Below are 21,339 nucleotides of genomic sequence, written 5' to 3'. Positions count from 1 at the left end.
CAAGAAAAGGGCTTCCATGCCCAGTTGCGCGGAGCTTCATTGCCTAGCAGGGTCTTTGTGAGGTCACACTCACATTCCAGGTTCTGAGGAAAGGCCTCTGCTGCTCATCGCGGCTCCTGCCAAAGCGAGACCAAGGAAGAACACCTGTTCTTCTGCCAGGCTTCCCACCCCACTGCCCTAGCATAGTACTGCCTTTGGCCGCTCACATTCTTGGCACTTCTCTTGTGGCACTTCAGGTGTCCCATATTTTCCTAGAAAATTCGTCACCTGGTGTAGCACATGTTGCCCTGTTACGGTCACACCCCCTGCACTGATCTTACCCAAAAGGAATTACCTGTTTTGTACTACTTGCTTTGCCAGGCAAAACAGTCTTCACCCTTGGCCAGTTGTCTGACAGCACAGCAGCTGGCCTTCAAGCTGCCTTTTTCTACTGCCTTGTTCTTGACCCTCCATTGAAGTGAGCACAAGCCCTACTTCCTGTGCTGGAAGTAACGTGCCCTAGCCCCACACCAAGTCTCCAAGCCCAAGTTCATGGGCCTTGAAGATGGCCTCAGAAGCGGTGAAAGTGATTGTGCGTTGCCGCCCTTTGAATGAGCGTGAAAAGCAGCTGGGCTGCAAGGTGGTGGTCAACATGGACAGCTCCTGTGGCCAGTGCTTTATCCAGAACCCTATGGCATCAGAAGACCCACCCAAACAGTTCACCTTTGATGGGGCGTATAACATGAGCCACAACACAGAGCAAATCTATAATGAAATTGCCTACCCCCTCATAGAGGTGAGTGCAACCAGCTGCAGATACTGCGTTTTCAAGCGCTCTGGCTTCCGTCGTGGTGTTCCATTGCACCAGAAGCAGATCCAGAAAGCTGCCTGGGTCCTTTACCTTTACCTATTGGGAAATCTATAGCTCAGCGATATAAATGTCACATACTGTACTTAAGTGTGTGCGTTCATACTTTGCTTACCCTAGGGAAGTGGGTAACTTAAAGCAGGGGGGAAATTAAGGTACTGGAGCAGAAAAAATCTGTAGCAATGGCCTTTAATTTTTTCAGACTTGGGGCCCTCATTTCATGTTAACCTGCTCAAAACAAAATTACAGAGCAGGCCGATGCATGACCTCAGAAGGTGATGCAGTCTCCTTCATTGAAGGTTTTTAAGCAGAGTTTGGGTAGCCATCTGTCAGGAATGCTTGAGTTGAGGTTCCTGCACTACAGGGGGTTGGACTAGATGACCCCTTGGGTCCCTTCCAGCTCTACAATGCTATGATTCTATGACTACCAAGAAGTAAATCCAATTCAAAGGGACATACCTCAGGAAAGAGTGCAGTATGTAGTTATAATAATATATCACACACACTTTTCAATTTCCTCTCCCCCCCCCTTTCTCCTGTAGATGATGATGGGCCCTGTGTTAGATCAGATTGCAATTCAGCTGTGGCATGGTAGAAGACTGATGGTTATCTATTGGGGTGGGGAGTCTCTGGTCTTCCACATGTTGTTGCACTCTATTATTAGCATAGTAAGTGATGAGGGATGATGGGAATTGAAGTTCCCTGCTGATCTATAGGACAATATGTATGAAAGACTATTCTGCCTACACAGAATTCATCACAGAATTCATCGCAGAATTTGCAAGTAGCAGTAACTCTAACTTCTGTAAGCCCTGGGCTATGGAGCCCCTACATCCATGCTATCTCATATCCAATTCTTTTTGAAACACTCCCAGAGATGCTTGCTTATTCTAATTAAATATTTGAGTGGATCTTAATAGAAGCTGATGCCTGTGGTTAGTTTGCCTGCAAACAAAATCTCTTGAGGAAGGGTAGACACTGAACTGAGAACACAAATCCAAGCTGATGGTTATTATTAATCTGCATTTTCTGTTTAAATTCCAGGGTGTTACAGAAGGCTATAATGGTACCATCTTTGCCTATGGGCAGACGGGAAGTGGGAAGTCTTTTACCATGCAAGGGATTCTGGATCCATCTTCCCAGAAGGGCATAATTCCCAGAGCATTTGAACACTTATTTGAGAGTGTGCAGGTACATATGATTAAAATTGTCCAATGGACTAGCTGGCTAAGGGCTTGTTTACACAATTAGCAATTCTGATATCTAGAGGGCCTCTCTTTGGACACTTGATTTGATAAAATTTGAACCTTAGCTGTCTTGGAAAAACTGATACGCAAGGTACACTTGTATAGGGGACAAATAAAGGAGGGCACATGACAAACTCTTTATCGAAATGCTCCCTGCAGTGTTCCTGCTACTAGGTGAGTTATTAAATCCAAGACTGGCTTAAGAAAATCCAGAAGCCCCACCCCGACTTCCCCCAATGCTAGCCGAGTCATAATCTCCCCAAAGACATCTAAAATTGGTAGCAGGGACATCACAACAGATAAGGCAACACAGAGCCCCACAGCATTGATTACCTCCAAAAGAGAACAAATATCAGTTTTAATGGAATTTTGATTCTGGCTTGGAAGCAAGCTGTGAACCAGGAAGTGGGTGAGAGACTCGTTTTGCATGAGGGGAGCAAGAACATGGAGTGTGAGCCACAGGTTGCTCCTGAGAGCAAAGTCATGTTTTGGTTGAGTTTTCTGAGCAGAGCTGTTGAAGTAAAACAGACTGATATGAAATGAAAGTCAGTCAGCCAGCAACCCTTAGCATAAGGTTACCAGATTTTTTTCAATGAATCCGGGGACACTCACTCACTCACTCAATAAATAAATAAATAAATACATACATACATACATACATACATACATACATACATACATACTACATGTTTGGGACGTTGATGCTGCAGCGATGGCCACGTTTCCCCTTCCTCAACCGCCACGTTTCCCCTTCCTCTGAGGCTTCTATCTCCTTTCTCCATGAGCCTAGGCAGCCCCTGAGTTGTTGGTTCTTTGGTGGTGGTGGTGAAGCAGTGTGCGGTGGGTCAGGCATGGAAGGCAGAGAAGGAGGGCCAAGAGCAGCAGTGAGGCTTGGGCAGCACGGTGCCTCCCTTCCCATTGGAGCAGCCCCAATCCCATTCCTACTTGCGTGCAAGCAGGAGGGGGCACGGATCTCTCAGCTGGGAAGGGAGGCTTCCCCCTGCCTGAGAGATCCCTGCCCCCTCCTGCTTGCACGCAAGTAGGAGGTGAGAGGCTGCTCCAATAGGCAGCATGAAGCCTCCCTTCACAGCTGAGTTGCTGGGGTCAGGGAAGGTGGAGGCAGCCCGGAAGCTGCATCTTGGAGCCCCTGCACCACCGTCACATGGGGACTTCCAAGCAGCTCCTGAAGCCAGCCAGAGCCAACTGCTCCGGGCTGCTGAGACTGCCGCTGCTGCATTTCCCGGGGACGTTTGATGAAATCCAGGGACATTCCGGGGATGGAATTTGTCCAGGGACTTATTCGTAAATCTGGGGACTGTCCCTGGGAAACGGGGATGTCTGGTAACCCTACCATAGCAAGATCGGTGGTTCTTGAGTTGTCTTTCTTTCTGCCTGGGAAATGTGATCATGTAAATAATTGTAAGGTGGTTTTTTCCTTGCTGGTGGAGTACTTCATTCCATAGAGAAATTCAGTGACCTGTATGTGACTCCAGTTAACCAGCAAGAGTTATGACCAGCCATACCACTAGGCAGAGTTGGGAAGCTGCTTCAGGCAGTGAATCCTGTGGGCAGAAAATAATAGTTTTCTGTGACGTACAACCTATTGCCTTCAGGTGCAGTAGAGAGATGCTGGCCTGGTTCAAACTCATTGTTTAAAAATAACTTATTTTGAACCATGATCTAATGTGCACAAGCAGTTTGCTCCTCTCCTGCTCCTTACTGTGCCAGGGCATGGGGGGCAGGGAGCACTGTACTGGCACCGGTCCCCCGGAGAAAAACAAATGCAACCCAAATACTTGAAGCTTCTGGAGTGAGGGTGAGGCAAGGCAAGGCCAGGAGTTGTAGTCCAAAACATCTGGAGGGTGCCAGGTTGGCAAAAGCTGGCTTAAGGCACATAGATGTGAGCCACAGGTGCAGAAAGACATAGAAAGGCGCATGAGATTTGGCAGAAATATATAATCTAATTTCCAAAGAACATTGGGCGTTTAGGATGGTGGATTTAGGAAATACCAGCTGTCCTCCTGGGCCTTAACCAGCAGTCAGATAAACAAGAATTAAGCACATAAAAGTTTTCTGTTGTTTTTTTAATGGTGTGCAATTATTGAAGACAACAGCAACCACACTGTGCTGTCACTCAGAACCTAAACACCTAAGTAGATCCCAATGAGTTCATTGTAAGTTTCTTCCAGAATTGTAATCTTTAAACATGTTTATCCAATGTGAATTCAGTTGGACCGAGTATATAATTTTAGGTTTGCTGTTTTAATCTGGTCTACAAGTAGTGACTAAATAAATGGAATATAATTGTGCAGTATTCATAAGGAAATTAGAAGCAATACTAATTGTGAAGCAGCAATCCCTTCTGAACCAAGGTAAGGCACTTAGATTCTAAGAATTGAAGAAGCTGCAGCGTTTAAGTGTCCACAGTTTCTTTGCAAAGGTGAAGGATAGGAAGGGATTCAGAACAGGTGAGGGCCACACAACTTTGCTCCCAGTTAATTAGTCTGAACAAGCACCAACTTGATGAATATCTATTTTATGAAGTCATGTTTCTCTTCTGAACTTTTGAGAATTGGCAGGAATTGGATCTATGGCTTCTTTATGACATATCCACCTCACAAACTATTATCTTTCTGACTTCTCCTATAATGCTGCAAACCAAAATGTGGGAAATGCTAAACCTGAACCTTGCGGTCTGCTGTCCAGACATGCAAACAATGTATTCTCAACCAATTATCCAGAGCTGGCTTAAGTCATTTTAATGCCCGAGGAGTGGCCAGTGACGCCACACCCCACATCAAGGTGCATAGTAGCCAAGGCTGACCAGTTTCTTCTAGCACCTGAGGCAGAAAAGCCAAAAAGCACCTTTCCTGCTCCTAGTCCATAAAAATACTGTGATAATAAATCAAAATCTTTAACAATTTGCTGCCCCTTCCATGACACCCAATATCAGCTGCCTGAAGCAGCCTTCCCACTCTGATGGTCAGGAATCCACAGGTGCTCATCACCATCATTTATACCTCCACCCAAATAAAACACCCACCCCCTTCAATCAGAGCCGTAGCTGGGGGGGGGGGGAGCCAGGTTTTTTGCCCTGGTGAAGTCTCCAGAGGAGCACCATTGAGGCTCCCAGCCTGTATGTGTGTATGCAAATGCACATGGGGGGGAGGCACCAAACTGGGTCTTTGGTCCAGGTGAAATAAAGCCTACTTTTGCCCCTGCCTTCAGTTTCTGCTGGGCAGCTGTTTAAAGTGTTGCTTTCCCTTAAAAAGTAGCAGCCAGCCTTGCCACTCCTTTTCCTGCAGCATCCCACACACCTCTTCCCGCTTGAAGACTGGCCTCTTCTCTTCCCAGACCCTCACCTCCTTGGCATCCAGACAATCACAGGCTCTCTGCACTGTGAAAAGCTGAAAGGTTGGTGTGGTTTGGGCTTGCAGAGGAGGTGCCTGCTGCACAACATGTCATCAGCCATGCAGTTTTTGCACCCCCTCTGGGCCTGCACTCTTAACCAGCTCCTCGGTATGCCCCTGGCCAGGGAGGAAACAAGCTAGAATGTGGCTTGTCTTGAGTACAGATGTGGGCTTGAAATTGGTTTCTCTCCTAACAACCATGAGCAGAAGTCTCCGCATCTTGGTCATATTCAAATGGTTTCACTAGCGGAGTAGAAACATTGGGTTCCCTTTGTGTAGCTAGAGTAGATAGAGCAAGAATTTCCATTATGATGGGGCATTCTCTCCCACTTTCCATCTGAAGTGGTACAGACCAGACAGTGAGAACCTGCTCCAAGCATGTTTCAGATGTTCAAAATACAGTCATGAGCATGTAAGAAGGGCCCTTCTGGATCTGACCAAAGGCCCATCATAGTCCAGCGTCCGATTCTCCCAGTGGATAACCAGGTGCCTATGGGAAGCCTGCAAACAGGACATGAGTGCCACAGCGCTTTCCTAGTTGCAGTTCCCAGCAACTGATATTCAGAGGCATTGCCTCTAATATGGAGGGAGGACACAGTCATCATGCCATCAAGAACCCCATCCTCCCAGCAGACAATCCTGACAGAGTATAAATCAGCTTGGAAACTTAAGAAGCCTATTCTTGTTTTTGCTTCGGGTTTTTTACAGTGTGCCGAAAACTCCAAGTTCTTGGTAAGGGCTTCTTACCTGGAGATCTATAACGAAGACATCAGAGACCTCCTTGGGCCAAACACCAAACAAAAACTGGAGGTGAGGACACCAGACTAGCAACTTAGTTTGAAGTAAGTCAAAAAACAAAACAAAAATCCAGAAACCAGAATTCTGACAGTTCGCTGTGAGAAAAATAAACCCCACACAATGAATTGTCAGGAACGTAAAGAGAAAATTAGAAACCTGAATTGAAAAATTTGGTAGGTTAACTTGGTATGTGAAATCCATCCCTCTTTCCTGGTCACCATCATCACCAGAACCCTTCTTATTCCAGGACCCTCAGTGATGTGGCTCTTTGCTCGTATTTTTTCCATTGCTCCCGCTTCCCTTTTGTTCAGCATCTGAATAAGCAGTAGAATAAGTAGGAACTTTTAGGATCTTATATCAAATCAGACCATTAGTCCGTCAACTCAACACTGTCTACTGAAACTGGGAAAGATTCTCCAGGGTTTCAGTCTGAAGTATTTTCCAGCCCTACCTGGAGTTTGTACTTGGGAACTTTTGGATGCTAAATGTGCACTCATCCCCTGAGCCACAGCCCTTCCCCAGAACATGGGTGCCAAGAGGTTGCCTTATATTGGTGATGGGGGTGGAGCCTGCTTGGAGCAGGAGGTGGTGCCTCTGGTGGGCCATGCAACAGACTGGCGACTTGGGTAGAGCCTGATGGATGTGGTGATTGAGAGAATGGGTAGGCAAACTAAGGCCCGGGGGCTGGATCTGGCCCAATCGCCTTCTAAATCCGGCCCATGGACAGTCAGGGAATAAGCGTGTTTTACATGAGTAGAATGTGCCCTTTTATTTAAAATGCATTTCTGGGTTATTGGTGGGGCATAGGATTTCATTCATTTTTTCTTCTTCAAAATATAGCCCGGCCCCCCACAAGGTATGAGGGACAGTGGACCAGCCCCCTGCTGAAAAAGTTTGCTGACCTCTGATTTATAGCAAAGAGCACAGTTCTCAAGCCAATCAGGAAATTTGATTTTGTTGCTTCATGCTGAAGTTTTAGACTTTCTCCTGGGGATCCAAACAAAGGAGGCAGCTAAAACCCAAGTATTACCATCAGACTCCAAGATCTGGCAAATGGAGGAGTGGCTTGTGGCATTGGGCCAATAATAACTATTCCAGTTTTAGTGAATGGTTCCCCAGTAATACCACTGGGCTGTAATGGGAAATGCTTATGACCTCCGTCATGTCCCACTCGTTGGCATACATCACAAGACCTGACATATAACTTAACATCTCCAAACACATCAGGCCAATAAAATTCCCTAGTAACCTTTCCTAATGTACGCTTGAACTCCAAGTGTCCTGAAAAGGCAGATTTGTGAGCCAGATGTAAAACAGTCTTTCTGTATGTGTGGGTCCTACCAACTGTCTTCTCAGTTCACACTCTGGGGCCGATTTCTTTGGAAGGAACCGGCTATAAAGTAACCCTTCCTCCCAGATGAAACTACTCTTGGTTCAGCGCCAGCCCTAGGCACCCCCACACTTCTATATAATTCTAAAGTTGGATCCTTAAGCAGTTCTTTCTTAAATTCAATATCATGAAGTGGTGAAGGAGAAGTCACGATATTCTCACCAGACTTTGCCAAGGAAATTTCTGCTGACTCACAAGCTTAATCAAACTGATTTACATTTCCAGTGACAGGCTCCTCAACACATTGGCTAGACCATGGGTAGGCAAACTAAGGCCCGGGGGCCGGATCCGGCCCAATCGCCTTCTAAATCCAGCCGATGGACGGTCCAGGAATCAGCATGTTTTTACATGAGTAGAATGTGTCCTTTTATTTAAAATGCATCTCTGGGTTATTGTGGGGCATAGGAATTTGTTCATTCCCCCCCCCCACAAGGTCTGAGGGACAGTGGACTGGCCCCCTGCTTAAAAAGTTTGCTGGCCCCTGGGCTAGACGATTCACCAAAGGTTAACCGTTTAGGGTCAGGCAACAGCTGAGCTAAATGCTGTCTTAAAAGCAAGATCATTGCCTATAAGGCAAAGGTGTAAACATCCTTTTCATGTACTAAAACTGGTAAGGACCTTGTAAAATCTTTGTATTCACAATCCACCTGGGCTAGACTGGTTTTTACTGCTTGGCCCCCATAGGGAGTTACAATCAACTCTGCCTTCTAAAATTTGGCCAGGCTATAATAACCCCTTGTATACGGAGGAAATATCAGCCCCGTATCCCTTAACTCTACTATTAATACGTTATTAATTTTAATTTCCTCACTGAATTGCACCTGAGCCCATCTAGATTGATGTGGGTCAATTAATGCCATTCTCACAGTCTGTTGAACCCCATTTGCGCCTCTTCTGATGAACCATTTCCTATTGAAGCTTGATTCTGGGGAGTGGGAGGGGCTGTTATAGATTGTTCCCTTGGCCTGCCTTCCTCCTCCCACGAAGCTTCCTCAGCTGTGCTGCTCTTGAGACGCAACCTGTCCGCCCTTCTCTGTCTTGCAAAAAGCTACAGTCTTTCTTAAGATGTCCTGGCTGTTTACAAAAAAAAAAACCCAGGCCACTCCGAGACGAGATTGAAACCTTCCCGCCTAGGGGGTTTCCTGTTATTATTATCATCAAAGCTTCTGTTTCTCCCACTCCTCCCCTTCATAAGAACTTTACTGGCGATTCAGTTTCATGTTTTCCACCAACACCGCAGCAGAATTCTTATCCAGTGGCTTACAGGAACAAGAAAGTCCTCACATGTAGCTTCAGAGAGTGCAAAATATGACTAAACCCTGCCCTTCAGTATATGGGGGGAACATATGCTTGTCGCAATAAACAAAATTATTTCTCCCCCTGAAGGATCTTTCTGGAGAGGAGTCTCCCTCGCTCCAAACCACTCTAGGTCTTGACACCCGACCATATTCCTCCTTTACATCTCCGCCTCTCTAGGGTCATTCAGCTATTAACTAGCTGGCCCCCTGCCTGCTTCTCACCAAACAGACAAGCGCACTCTTCTGCCATTTCCCCTGGAATTGATGATCACTTTCTGCCATCTAAACAGCCACTTGCCATTCACATTCAAGGTGCTGAAGCTCCAAAGCTCCTGTTCAAATGTGCCACTATATCACCATGTCAAGGAGAAGGTCACTTTCCGAAGTCCTCCCTGCAAGCTTCTAAAAACTTACACGTAGGCACAGGTTATCAGGCTTTATTGGCGTCTTCTCTGGCACCAGCTACAGACACCACATGGCAGTCCAATCTATGGCATGTTCTCTCCCCCTCCCTCAGCAGGTTAACACAAAGATTTATAGGGGCTGAGGAATGCTAGCAGCCCTGTCACCTGCTCCCACTTTGGGGACTAATTGTTAACATCTGCCTTGCTTACAGAATCACCCCTTCACGACAGGAGATGCTAGAGATAGATCAGTTTGGGGGTGGGAGTGTTGCATCCGCTAATGGCTGTGTACATTCTGTCATGTCCATGAATGCCACACATAAACAGATGACCCTGCCTTACAATGAGCCAGGCTATCTTCATATTTTCTACTCTAAATGGCAGGCTCTCTTCAAGGCCTCAGATCTTCCCCAGCCTTTCAATTACCCAGATTCTTTCAGCAGACACTCGGGACTGGACCTTCTGCTGTATGATAGTCCTCCCCCAGTTCTGTTGTATTACTGGTAAATACAAGACCTACATTTGCAATTCTTGTTCCAAAAATGCAGTTTGCCAGAGGTGTATAAGCGGATGCAATCCATCTGGGAAAACACACCAGTGTATAAATGGGCAGAGCAAGATGTGGCCCATCTTGCTTGTAGGTGATGGGGAAAGATTTAGGAACCCATCAGCTCTGTGGGGTTTGTTCTTTGGGGTAGAGTGCCACTGTCAGTGCATAAGAGCTTTCTCCTTCTATAGCAGTGGCCCTCAAGCTTCTGGTCATTTCCTAGTTCAAGTGTCTTTCTGCAGCTTTTACTGTAACTTGCTGTAACGGCCCTCCTTGCAGCTGAAGGAGCATCCAGAGAAAGGGGTCTACGTGAAAGGCCTGTCGCTGCACACAGTGCACAGCATCTCCCAGTGTGAGCGCATCATGGAGATGGGCTGGAGAAACCGTGCCGTGGGCTACACCCTGATGAACAAGGACTCCTCCCGTTCCCATTCCATCTTCACCATCAACATGGAGATCTATGTCGTAGGTAAAAGCTGGAAATTCCTGTGTTGAGGATGTGAATGAGACAAGACAGGGGCTGGAGCACAGAAGCTCAACAACTTTGATTTCCCCAGAAAAGCTCAACAATTTTGGTCTGCCTCAGGCACGGCAGAGGTTGCCTGTGCTCTACTGGTGCACCTAGAGTTAAGGTGCCGGGTGGCAGCGGTGTCTGTTTCTCCGTGGGTGAAGCAAAGCTACTTGCAATTCTGCTTGAAATGAAGTTTTAAGAGCTGTTTGACAGTGGAACTGACTCCCTTGGAAAGTGTTGGACTTTCCTTTATTGGAGGTTTTTAAGCAGAGGTTGGATGGCCACTTGCCGTGGATACTTTAGCTGAAATTCCTGCATTGCAGGAAGTTGGACTAGATTAGGGTTGCCATATTTTGAAAAGCAAATAAGAGGATACATTTGCCTAGAGCGGCATAAGGAAGCCTCTCTCTCCCCTCACAGTGTGGCCACGGCGTGCATTGCCTGTCCCTTTCTGCCTATTTGCATAGAACATGCTCTCCTCCGGTCTCTCCAAAGGGCCCCCAGCTGTTGCCCAGCCACCTTCCGGTCTCCCCCCACCCCCACCCCCAGTATAAGACAATAAGCGTTCAACAGTTTTCACAATGGCCAACCTGCATTTTAAATCCTCTCTGGCAACTTTGAAAGGCATAGCTCTGGAAGTCAGACACCCCCTCCCCCCAGATATGCAGGCCTTGCCTGCTGACTTTCGACCAAGCTGTGGTGGGGTTAGTATCAGATTCAGTCCCTGAGCACACACAGGGGAAAGGGGGGCACGTGGGGGTGACACTCTTCCCTTCCTCCTCTCTGATTTCTTTTCCTTCAATAAAGGTAGTTCCACCCGTGCCCAGCACAGGCATGTTTCCCAGCAAGCAAGGCCTTGGACTTCGAACACTTGATCTCAAAAGCCCTGTCCCACCGCGCTTGCTTGCTTGCTTGCTTGCCTGCTTGCCTGCTCACTCACTGCTGCTGCTGCTTGTAAGTGGCTCCCCAGCAATTTCAGCCCCTGCCTGTGATAAAGCCCAGGTTTCCAAAGCAGCAGCAGCGCCTCCACCAGGCACCGTGTGTCCTTTCTTAGTCCCAGAGCAGCCGCAGCAGCCGCTGCCAGCAGCCTTATGGAGCGCGTGGACGAGGGCCACAACAACCCCCCCCCCCGGACATTTTGCATAATTTTTAAAATCCACCTGGACAGAAATTTTAAACCGTAAAACGAGGACATATCTGGAGAAATCCGGACATATGGCAACCCTAGACTAGATGACCCTTGGGGTTCAGCTCCACAATTCTGTGATAATCTGTAGAACTCATTGCTGTCTGATGATGTCAAGTAGGGCTGTCCCAAGACACTTTATCACAGCAAGCAGCTAATGGTGCAGCACAAGGCCCTTCAGGTCTGGTATACGCTAGACAATTCAGGATTGTTCCCTTCTTTCAAGAACTCAACTCAGCCCAGACTCTTTTCCTTGCAGATGAGAGGGGGCAAGATCACCTGAGGGCTGCAAAGCTCAACCTAGTGGACTTGGCTGGGAGCGAGAGGCAGTCCAAAACGGGAGCTGTTGGCGAACGCCTCAAAGAGGCCACCAAAATCAACCTCTCCCTCTCGGCACTGGGCAACGTCATCTCAGCCCTGGCAGACGGGAGGTGCAGACATGTGCCCTACCGAGACTCCAAGCTGACTCGGGTGCTGCAGGACTCGCTTGGAGGCAATACCAAGACACTCATGGTAGCCTGCTTGTCTCCTGCGGACAACAATTACGACGAGACTCTCAGCACCTTGCGCTATGCCCACCGAGCCAAGAACATACGGAACAAACCCCGCATCAATGAGGATCCCAAGGATGCTCTGCTGAGGGAATACCAAGAGGAAATCAAGAAGCTGAGAGCCATCTTGGCTCAGCAGATGAACATAAGCCATTTGCAAGGTAGGATCCCTTCATGTAGCTGCTTCACCACTTACTGAAATGGAATTGCTTATGTTCTGTGCCTCAATCATTGGGGAAAACCTCTGTCCACCAGTAGTGACAACAGCAGCTATTCTTCTAATCTTAGGTGGTGCCCCCTTCTCAACAATTAGTCTGTGTACACACAACATATTCAAGAATCAATGGAAACTGAATCCTTGGGATTTTTTGACACACGGCACACACAAACTAATCTGTTGCACATTCCTCCCCCCCATCTGTTGTTGGCATCCATCTGTCTTGACAGACAACAGAGTGTGCGTCTGGGGGTGATGTCAAACCACTGTATTAGTAGCACAGAAGTGATCTTCCCAGGGCATAAGCCTGGGCAGCGTTTATGGAGGTCCTGGGCTGCCCAGATGGCAAAACACCCCTCTTGGGGTGGTCCAAAGGAAAGCAGAGAAATGTTTGACACCAGCTTGGCTGCAGGAGTTGCTGGGAGGAGGCGTACAAGGCGCCATCCAATGGCCTTAGGGACTGCACTCTGGATTTGTGCAGGGTTTACTCCTTAGGCTTTTCTTCTCCCAGAGATCTTCTGCAAGGCAGCAGAGGTTTAGGATCAGAGTTTTCCTTCTCATAGTGGAATACCTTCCAATCAGAAATGCACTTATTGAGAAAATGGTTTCATTAAAAGAAAAAAGCTCATTGCAGATTGATTCTGTGTAATTGCACAGTACATACATTTGAAAAAAGATAAAAACTGACGTAGGTGATGCCAGCCAGGTTGTGCCTACAGTTGCCCAGTGACTTTGAGGGTAGACTGCAGTCACCACTTCCATTTTCCTTAACCTGGGGCATATGCAGGGAGGAAGAGGCATGGATAGCTTCACCAAGGGAAAGGTTTTCAAATGCATGTTAAGTAACTGTACTCACCCTTGTGGATGTCAGGGTTTAGAAACAGTCTGGACTGAAAACAGCATGTTGAGGATGTGCATGAACAATTCCAGACTGAGGTACATGTTGGTGCTACAAATAGGTTAGTGTGCACACAGTCTCAGATGAAGGGTAAGTGCAATTCTCCCTCCCCCCACAATGATCACAGGATACCTGACCCTTTCAGCAATATTTCAGGACCATTTCCTAAAAGGCAATACTTCATTTTAAAAAATTCAAGCCATTATCTACCCACTATGTCTGCTTTCTTTCCTATAGACCCTATTGGGTGCTAAGATTGGCAGAGGGGACCCTCTTGGTGGTTCCTTTTCTCTCAAAGACTGAGGGGGGCTGGGCCAGGAGAGACCCTAGCTGTGCATCTCCCCTTCCCACAGAGCGGTGTCTGGTACCTTCCTTATACAGATTCCAGTGAATGCTTAAGACGCACCTCTTTTACCCTGACTTCTGACACCTGTGTATTTTAAGGGCCACTTTATTTTTATGATTGTAAGTTCTTTTTAACTGTTTTAATGTAGTACCCCACCCTGGGACCTTAAAGTGAAGGACAGGTTAAGAATAACTGTTCCCAGTCAGCAAACATAATATTATCGTCCAACATCCTGTGCCCATTTAACCATAACAGATTTCACCGTTTCATCCTGAGTATTCCATTTCAACAGCAAATTATACATTCCTGACAAATTCTTAGTTTTGGGTTCTAACAGTTCTGTTTCTAATTTTGACTTTTCCACCTGGAAGCCAATTTTCTTATCCAAATTATATGTCTCCATTATCTGATAATAATGAAGCCAGTCTCTCACTTTGTTTTTTAATTTCTCAAAACTCTGCAATTTCAATCTATCTCCGTCTTGTTCCAAAATTTCCCAGTATGTCGGCCATTTGGCCTCCATATTGAGCTTTTTCAAAGCTTTTGCTTCCATTGGTGACAGCCACCTTGGGGTTTTATTTTCCAACAAATCCTTATATCTTATCCAAACATTAAACAAAGCTTTCCTGACAATATGATTTTTAAATACTTTATGAGCTTTGACCTTATCATACCATAAATATGCATGCCAACCAAATACATTGTTAAAACCTTCTAAATCCAAAATGTCTGTGTTTTCAAGAAGTAGCCATTCTTTCAACCAGCAAAATGCTGCTGATTCATAATAAAGTTTAAGGTCTGGCAGGGCAAATCCACCCCTTTCCTTTGCATCTGTCAGTATCTTAAATTTTATTCTGGGCTTCTTGCCCTGCCAGACAAATCTAGAGATATCTCTCTGCCACCTCCTAAAACAATCCATCTTGTCCACAATTTGCAATGTCTGAAATAAAAACAACATTCTCGGCAATACATTCATTTTTATCACAGCAATTCGGCCCAACAGTGAAAGCTTCAAATTTGACCAAGTTTCTAAATCTTTTGTCACTTCAGTCCAACATTTTTCATAATTATCTTTAAATAAATTCCCATTTTTGGCTGTCATGTTAATCCCCAAATATTTCACTTTCTTTACCACAGTCAATCCTGTCTCATTCTGAAACCTATCTCTTTCAATCGGTGTTAAATTTTTCTCTAAAACCTTGGTTTTTAACTTATTTAGTTTAAAACCAGCCACTTGACCAAATTCCTGAATTAGTTCTAAAACCCTTTTAGTACTAGATTCTGGCTCCTGTAACGTCAGTACTAAGTCATCTGCAAATGCTCTCAGTTTATATTGTTTAGCTCCGACCTGTATACCTTTAACCAACCGGTCCCTTCTAATCATGTTTAGCAGGACCTCCAGGACCGATATGAAAAGCAGTGGGGAGATTGGGCACCCCTGTCGTGTCCCTTTTTCTATTTTAAATTCTTCCGTAACCACATTGTTTACAATTAATTTAGCCTTTTGTTCAGAGTATATTGCACCTATACCATTTTCAAAGCCTTGGCCTACCCCCATCCCATGTAGTTCATGAAACTCCAAGAGATGTTGTCAAAAGCTTTCTCCGCATCCACAAATATCAAAACTGCTTTAGTGTTTATATTCACTTCTAGTTTTTCCAAAGTATCTATTATATTCCTCAAATTATCAGACATGTGTCTTCCTGGGAGAAAGCCCGCTTGGTCTTTATGGATCTCTTCCATCAATACTTTTTTCAATCTCTTGGCCAAAATGTCTGCAAAAATTTTATAATCCACATTAAGTAACGATATAGGGTGGTAGTTCTTGAGCTGAGTCTTTTCAGTCTCTGTTTTCGGTATAAGTGTGATGTACGCCTCTTTCCACAACTGGTGCCCTTTTCCCTTCCAGTATTTCATTGCAGACTTCTTTCAAAGGTTGCAATAACCACTCTTTCAAAGATCTATAATATCTAGAAGTCAGCCCATCCGGTCCTGGAGATTTGCCCAATTGCATGTTTTGAATGGCACCTTCTACCTCCTGTTCAGATATTTTATGGTTCAGCATTAACTTGCTTTCTTGAGAGATTTTTTGTAATCCATTTGTCTTCAAAAATTGGTCTATGTCCATCTCTTTCTGTGGCTCTTGTGTATATAATTTTTTTTAATACCTCTGGAAACAGTCTCTAATCTCAGTTGGGTTATGTATACTCTTTCCTTCCACTTCTAAGTTTGTAATGGTGTTTAATTTTTGTCTCTTTTTCAATTGCCAGGCCAGCAATTTCCCACATTTGTTGGCTGATTCAAATGTTTTTTGTCTCATTTGTTTAATTTTCCATTCTATTTCCTGATTCATTATTTCCATATATTGTACTTGATATAATTTTATTTCTCTCAAAATTTCCTGGGACTTTGGTTTTGCTCTCAATTTCTTCTCATTTTCTTTTATTTTCTCCAGAATTTTATCATTCTTCTCATTTTGACTTCTCTTCTTTATAGCATTCTGCTGTATCAGAAACCCTCTCATAACAGCTTTGCTTGCGTCCCAGATTACTCTTTTTTCTACATTGGTGTTCATATTTATTTCGAAATAGTCTCTCAAGGTTTTTTGGGCCTTTTTATACACTTCTTCATCTCTAAATAAGGTGTCATTCATCCTCCATCTGAAGGATCCGGTTGTTATTTGTTTCATCTCCATCCTTACAGCGTTGTGGTCGGAGCAAGTTTTTGGGCAGATTTCTATTTTCCTTATCTTTGGTGCCATTCCTCTAGTTATCCATATTTGGTCAATTCTAGTTCATGTCATCTTGGCTTCAGAAAAGTTCCCTCTCTTCCCAAGGGATTCTTTGTTCTCCAAATATCGACTAAATCCAAGTTGTCTGTCATCTCAAAAAATGTTTTCAGTAATCTACCATCCTTGGTGACTACCTGTCTTTGTGCCTTATCCATATTTGTAGATACTACTCCATTCATGCCCCCCATTAAGATCAGATTGTAATCCAAATAATCCAATAAGGTCTCATGCAACTTTTTAAAGAATTCAGCTTTCCCCTCATTCGGTGCGTAAATTCCTACTATCAAAAATTTCTCTCCTTGAACTTGAATTTCAATTGCCAGGAATCTTCCTTGGTCATCTTTAAAAATAAATTTCGGTGATAGTCTCTCCTTTGCATAAATCACAACTCCTCTTTTTTTAACTTTGTCAGATGAAATAAACTCCTGTCCCAATCTCTTATTAGTCAATAGTTTCCGGTGTAACCTTGTTACATGTGTTTCTTGTAAACAAATCAAGTCCAATTGTTATAGACCACAGGTATGAAGTTATGGACCACAGGTATGAAGTTTACGGCATGTAATGCCTTAAGAGAGAATATTATGAAAATGATATACAGGTGGTACATGACCCCAGTCAAGCTCGCAAAAATCTATCATTTGCCCGATAGCAAATGTTGGAAATGTAAAGAAACGGAAGGTACATTCTTTCACCTTTGGTGGACGTGCCCAAAGATTAAGGCTTTCTGGGAAATGATATATAATGAACTGAGAAAGGTATTTAAATATACCTTCCTGAAGAAACCAGAGGCCTTTCTCCTGGGCATTGTCGGCCAATTGGTGCCAAAGAAGGACAGAATTTTTTTTATGTATGCAACAACAGCAGCAAGAATACTTATTGCAAAGTATTGGAAGACACAAGATCTACCCACCCTGGAAGAATGGCAGATGAAGGTGATTGACTACATGGAATTGGCAGAAATGACTGGCAGAATCCGAGACCAGGGAGAAGAGTCGGTGAAAGAAGACTGGAAGAAATTCAAAGACTACTTACAGAAACATTGTAAAATTAATGAATGTTAGAAGGATGTTGGATAGAAACTAAGCGGTTTCCAGCTGTAATGCTTTAAGAGACATGAAAATAATTTATAAATGGGTAAAAGTTTAATGGTAAGGATTTGCTGAACTAACAAATCGAACTGGAATACAAAGAAGGGAGGTATGAGGGGGTCCGAGGAAATAAGTGTATGGAAGATATGTTATTGAAAATTAATGTGTGTTTTTAACTTTTTTATTTTGTATGTTTCTTTTTTATTTTTCTTGTTATATCTTAAAAACTTTTAATAAATATCTTTTTTGGGGGAAAAAAGAATAACAACAACAACAGGACCTCCGGGTTGGCGCCTCCGGCAATGGCGGAGCTCCTCTGATCGGGAGGAACTAGCTCCGCGAAAACCAGGGTCTGACTGCCACGGCGAAGGCGGAGACCCACTGAAATCACAAGCGGGAGAAGCTTGTGAACTTGGGATTCGGCTGGCACCTTTGCCCTACTCGCGGGGAAACCCGATTTCGGGGATCCTGAGCGACGTGGGGTGAGTGGCGCGGTGCTTCGAATCGACTGCTTTTTTCGCGGAGTGAAGCCGCATTGCTGTTGCCGGAGAGCGCTGACTTTTTCCTGTGGACAATTGGACTTTAAACAACTACCCGTGAGTAGAACACAAAATTGGATCTTCAAATAATTTAATTTGGCACCGAAACGGGGAAGGTTTTAAACAGGAAGTCCACCAGTGTGGTGTAGTGGTTAAGAGCGGTAGTCTCGTAATCTGGGGAACCGGGTTCGTGTCTCCGCTCCTCCACATGCAGCTGCTGGGTGACCTTGGGCCAGTCACACTTCTCTGAAGTCTCTCAGCCCCACTCACCTCACAGAGTGTTTGTTGTGGGGGGAGGAAGGGAAAGGAGATTGTTAGCCGCTTTGAGACTCCTTAAAGGGAGTGAAAGGCGGGATATCAAATCCAAACTCTTCTTCTTCTTCTTCTTCTTCCCCTTTTTTGTAAATAGATTGAAGAACAGATGTTATAAGCTAAAGTCTTTGGAAGATTTTGGCAAAGGATTGAATTTTCATCGGTTAAAGTTACAACCCCCCCCCCCTGGAAGCAGGAGAAGGGGGGGGGATTTTGGACTTAGCGAGCCTGCAGGAGGGAGTGAAAAATCAAATTATCACTGCTCTGAACCTGGAAAAGGGCTGCCAGAAAAAGGGAAATTTTGGGAGAGTTCATTGACTGTGAACAGAACATTTTTGACAACTAGTTATATAAGAGAAAGATACTGTTTCCATTGTCCTCTTCTGCGTTTAAAAAAGAGGAAAAGTAACTGGAAAGTGAAACTATTTTTATGGTTTGAATTGTGCTCGAAAGGATTGATACAAGTGGAGACTGTTTCCCTCTAGAGGGAGTTTTTGAAACTGTCACAGGACTGCACCAGCTGTATGATAAGTAAGTGTGAGAACTAGAGATTGACCTTGGACCACTCAAAATGTTGATAGGAGAAACCATTGTGACGGTATTATGTAAGATAAGCTATTCGCTGGAACAGCTCCATAAGAAGACAGATGACACTTCTTTTAAAATTGACAATTTGGACCAAAAAGTGACTAATTGGAGTCAAAAAGTGAGCATAAATACAGGAACAATTCAGGATTTGGCACAAGAAACTACTTTGGTTGGACAGATTGCGGAGGAGAAAGAGAAAGCTGTGGTTGCTGAGCCTAAAGTAATACAAGTGGGTTCTTCAGCCATACAGAAGCAAATTGAGGACTACAAGTTGAGGCCTTTTACGATTGAATCTAGAAAAAGCCAGATTTTGAAGATTGGATCCCGGCTTGGACGGAAGAAGGAAAGTTGGAAAGATCCTTCTATGCAGGGATTAACTGACTTTTGGGACATGGACTTGGGTTTGGAGGAGACTGGAGTTTTGGGGGCCTTGGGATCTGGAGGAATATTGAAACATGTCATGAAATATCTTATAGACCTCAGCTTCAACTATGGAAATTTGGCTGACTTGTCCGGAAGGAATAAAAGTATTGCTAGGTTGGAGTTTTCTCGAGATTTGCTTTTTGGCACTAAAGAATATGAAGAAGACCTGCAGAAGGGACCTGGAAAAGACTTAAGATGAGGGGGATGAGTGTTCAGACCCTTGGGCCCTCACTTGTGGGGTGCCTCAGGGTTCTGTCCTCTCCCCCATGCTTTTTAACATCTATATGAAGCCGCTGGGAGAGATCATCAGGAGGTTTGGGCTGGGTGTTCATCAGTATGCGGATGACACCCAGCTCTACCTCTCTTTTAAATCAGAACCAGTGAAGGCGGTGAAGGTCCTGTGTGAGTGTCTGGAGGCGGTTGGAGGATGGATGGCGGCTAACAGATTGAGGTTGAATCCTGACAAGACAGAAGTACTGTTTTTGGGGGACAGGAGGCGGGCAGGTGTGGAGGATTCCCTGGTCCTGAATGGGGTAACTGTGCCCCTGAAGGACCAGGTGCGCAGCCTGGGAGTCATTTTGGACTCACAGCTGTCCATGGAGGCACAGGTCAAATCTGTGTCCAGGGCAGCTGTTTACCAGCTCCATCTGGTACGTAGGCTGAGACCCTATCTGCCTGCGGACTGTCTCGCCAGAGTGGTGCATGCTCTGGTTATCTCCCGCTTGGACTACTGCAATGCGCTCTACGTGGGGCTACCTTTGAAGGTGACGCGGAAACTACAACTAATCCAGAATGCGGCAGCTAGACTGGTGACTGGGAGCGGCCGCCGAGACCATATAACACCGGTCTTGAAAGACCTGCATTGGCTCCCAGTACGTTTCCGAGCACAATTCAAAGTGTTGGTGCTGACCTTTAAAGCCCTAAACGGCCTCGGTCCAGTATACCTGAAGGAGCGTCTCCACCCCCATCAGTCTGCCCGGACGCTGAGGTCCAGCGCCGAGGGCCTTCTGGCGGTTCCCTCACTGCGAGAAGCAAAGCTACAGGGAACCAGGCAGAGGGCCTTCTCGGTAGTGGCACCCGCCCTGTGGAACGCCCTTCCAGCAGATGTCAAAGCGATAAACAACTACCTGACATTCAGGAGACATCTTAAGGCAGCCCTGTTCAGGGAAGTTTTTAACGTGTGACATTTTACTGTATTTCTGGTTTTTATGGAAGCCGCCCAGAGTGGCTGGGGAGGCCCAGCCAGATGGGCGGGGTATAAATAATAAATTATTATTATTATTATTATTATTAAGAGCCTCGGACATAAGATCTCCAGGTTGATGGACTATATGGATTTGATGGAAAGGACTGGCAGAATCCAAAACCAGGGAGAGGAGATGGTGGGTGAAGATTAGAGATTTTAAAGTTCATATATAGAAATATTGCAAAATTTAATGAATGGTGGAAAGAAATTTTATGGCCTTAGTAGAAATGTTATAAGGAGTTAAGGATATATGAGTACTTAGTTTTTAATGATAAAAAATATGTTAAGATATTTATAATATGACAGAAAATAGAGAAAGATGGAAAGGGTTTGCTGAAACAATTAATAGAAGTGGAATACAAAAAGGGAGGTGAGAGGAAGTAGAGGAAACAAGGGAATGAAAAATAGAGTATGGAAAGGGTGTGATTTATGTTTTTAAATGGTTATTGTTTTGTTTTGTTTAGGGTTAGGGTTTTGTTTAGTTTAGTTTAATGTGATTAAATTAATCACATTAAACTAAATTAAACTATTTTCCTGCTTGGCAGGGGGTTGGACTCGATGGCCCTTGTGGTCTCTTCCAACTCTATGATTCTATGATTAGGTTGTGTTTTGTATTGTTATATATTGTAGTGTCCTTTTCTTTCTTTCTTTGTTCTTTCTCTTTTGTTTCTTTTCTTTTCCTTTTCTGTAATTTTTAAAAGT

The 21,339-nt window shown here is 44.8% G+C and overlaps 1 protein-coding gene across 8 annotated transcripts in view; it reads left to right on the top strand.

Moving 5' to 3' along the window:
• KIF17 (kinesin family member 17) overlaps positions 1 to 21,339 on the top strand; it is a 50,980-nt gene that overhangs the window by 459 nt on the left and 29,182 nt on the right. For 6 of the 8 annotated variants that reach the window (XM_081177369.1, XM_081177368.1, XM_081177367.1 and 3 more), the window contains exons 1-5: positions 41 to 775; positions 1,892 to 2,038; positions 6,213 to 6,314; positions 10,221 to 10,410; positions 11,898 to 12,350. In XM_081177369.1, the coding sequence (XP_081033495.1) occupies positions 545 to 775; positions 1,892 to 2,038; positions 6,213 to 6,314; positions 10,221 to 10,410; positions 11,898 to 12,350 (1,123 nt within the window). In that variant the 5' untranslated portion in view covers positions 41 to 544. Of the gene's footprint in view, positions 1 to 40; positions 776 to 1,891; positions 2,039 to 6,212; positions 6,315 to 10,220; positions 10,411 to 11,897; positions 12,351 to 21,339 lie in introns of those variants that run through there. The other 2 variants (XM_081177364.1, XM_081177363.1) reach the window with 1 other exon arrangement.

The sequence above is a fragment of the Podarcis bocagei genome (assembly GCF_964188305.1).
Source record: "Podarcis bocagei genome assembly, chromosome: 17".
Classification (NCBI taxonomy): Eukaryota; Metazoa; Chordata; class Lepidosauria; order Squamata; family Lacertidae; genus Podarcis; species Podarcis bocagei.
This window is presented reverse-complemented; position numbering and strand designations above follow the sequence as displayed.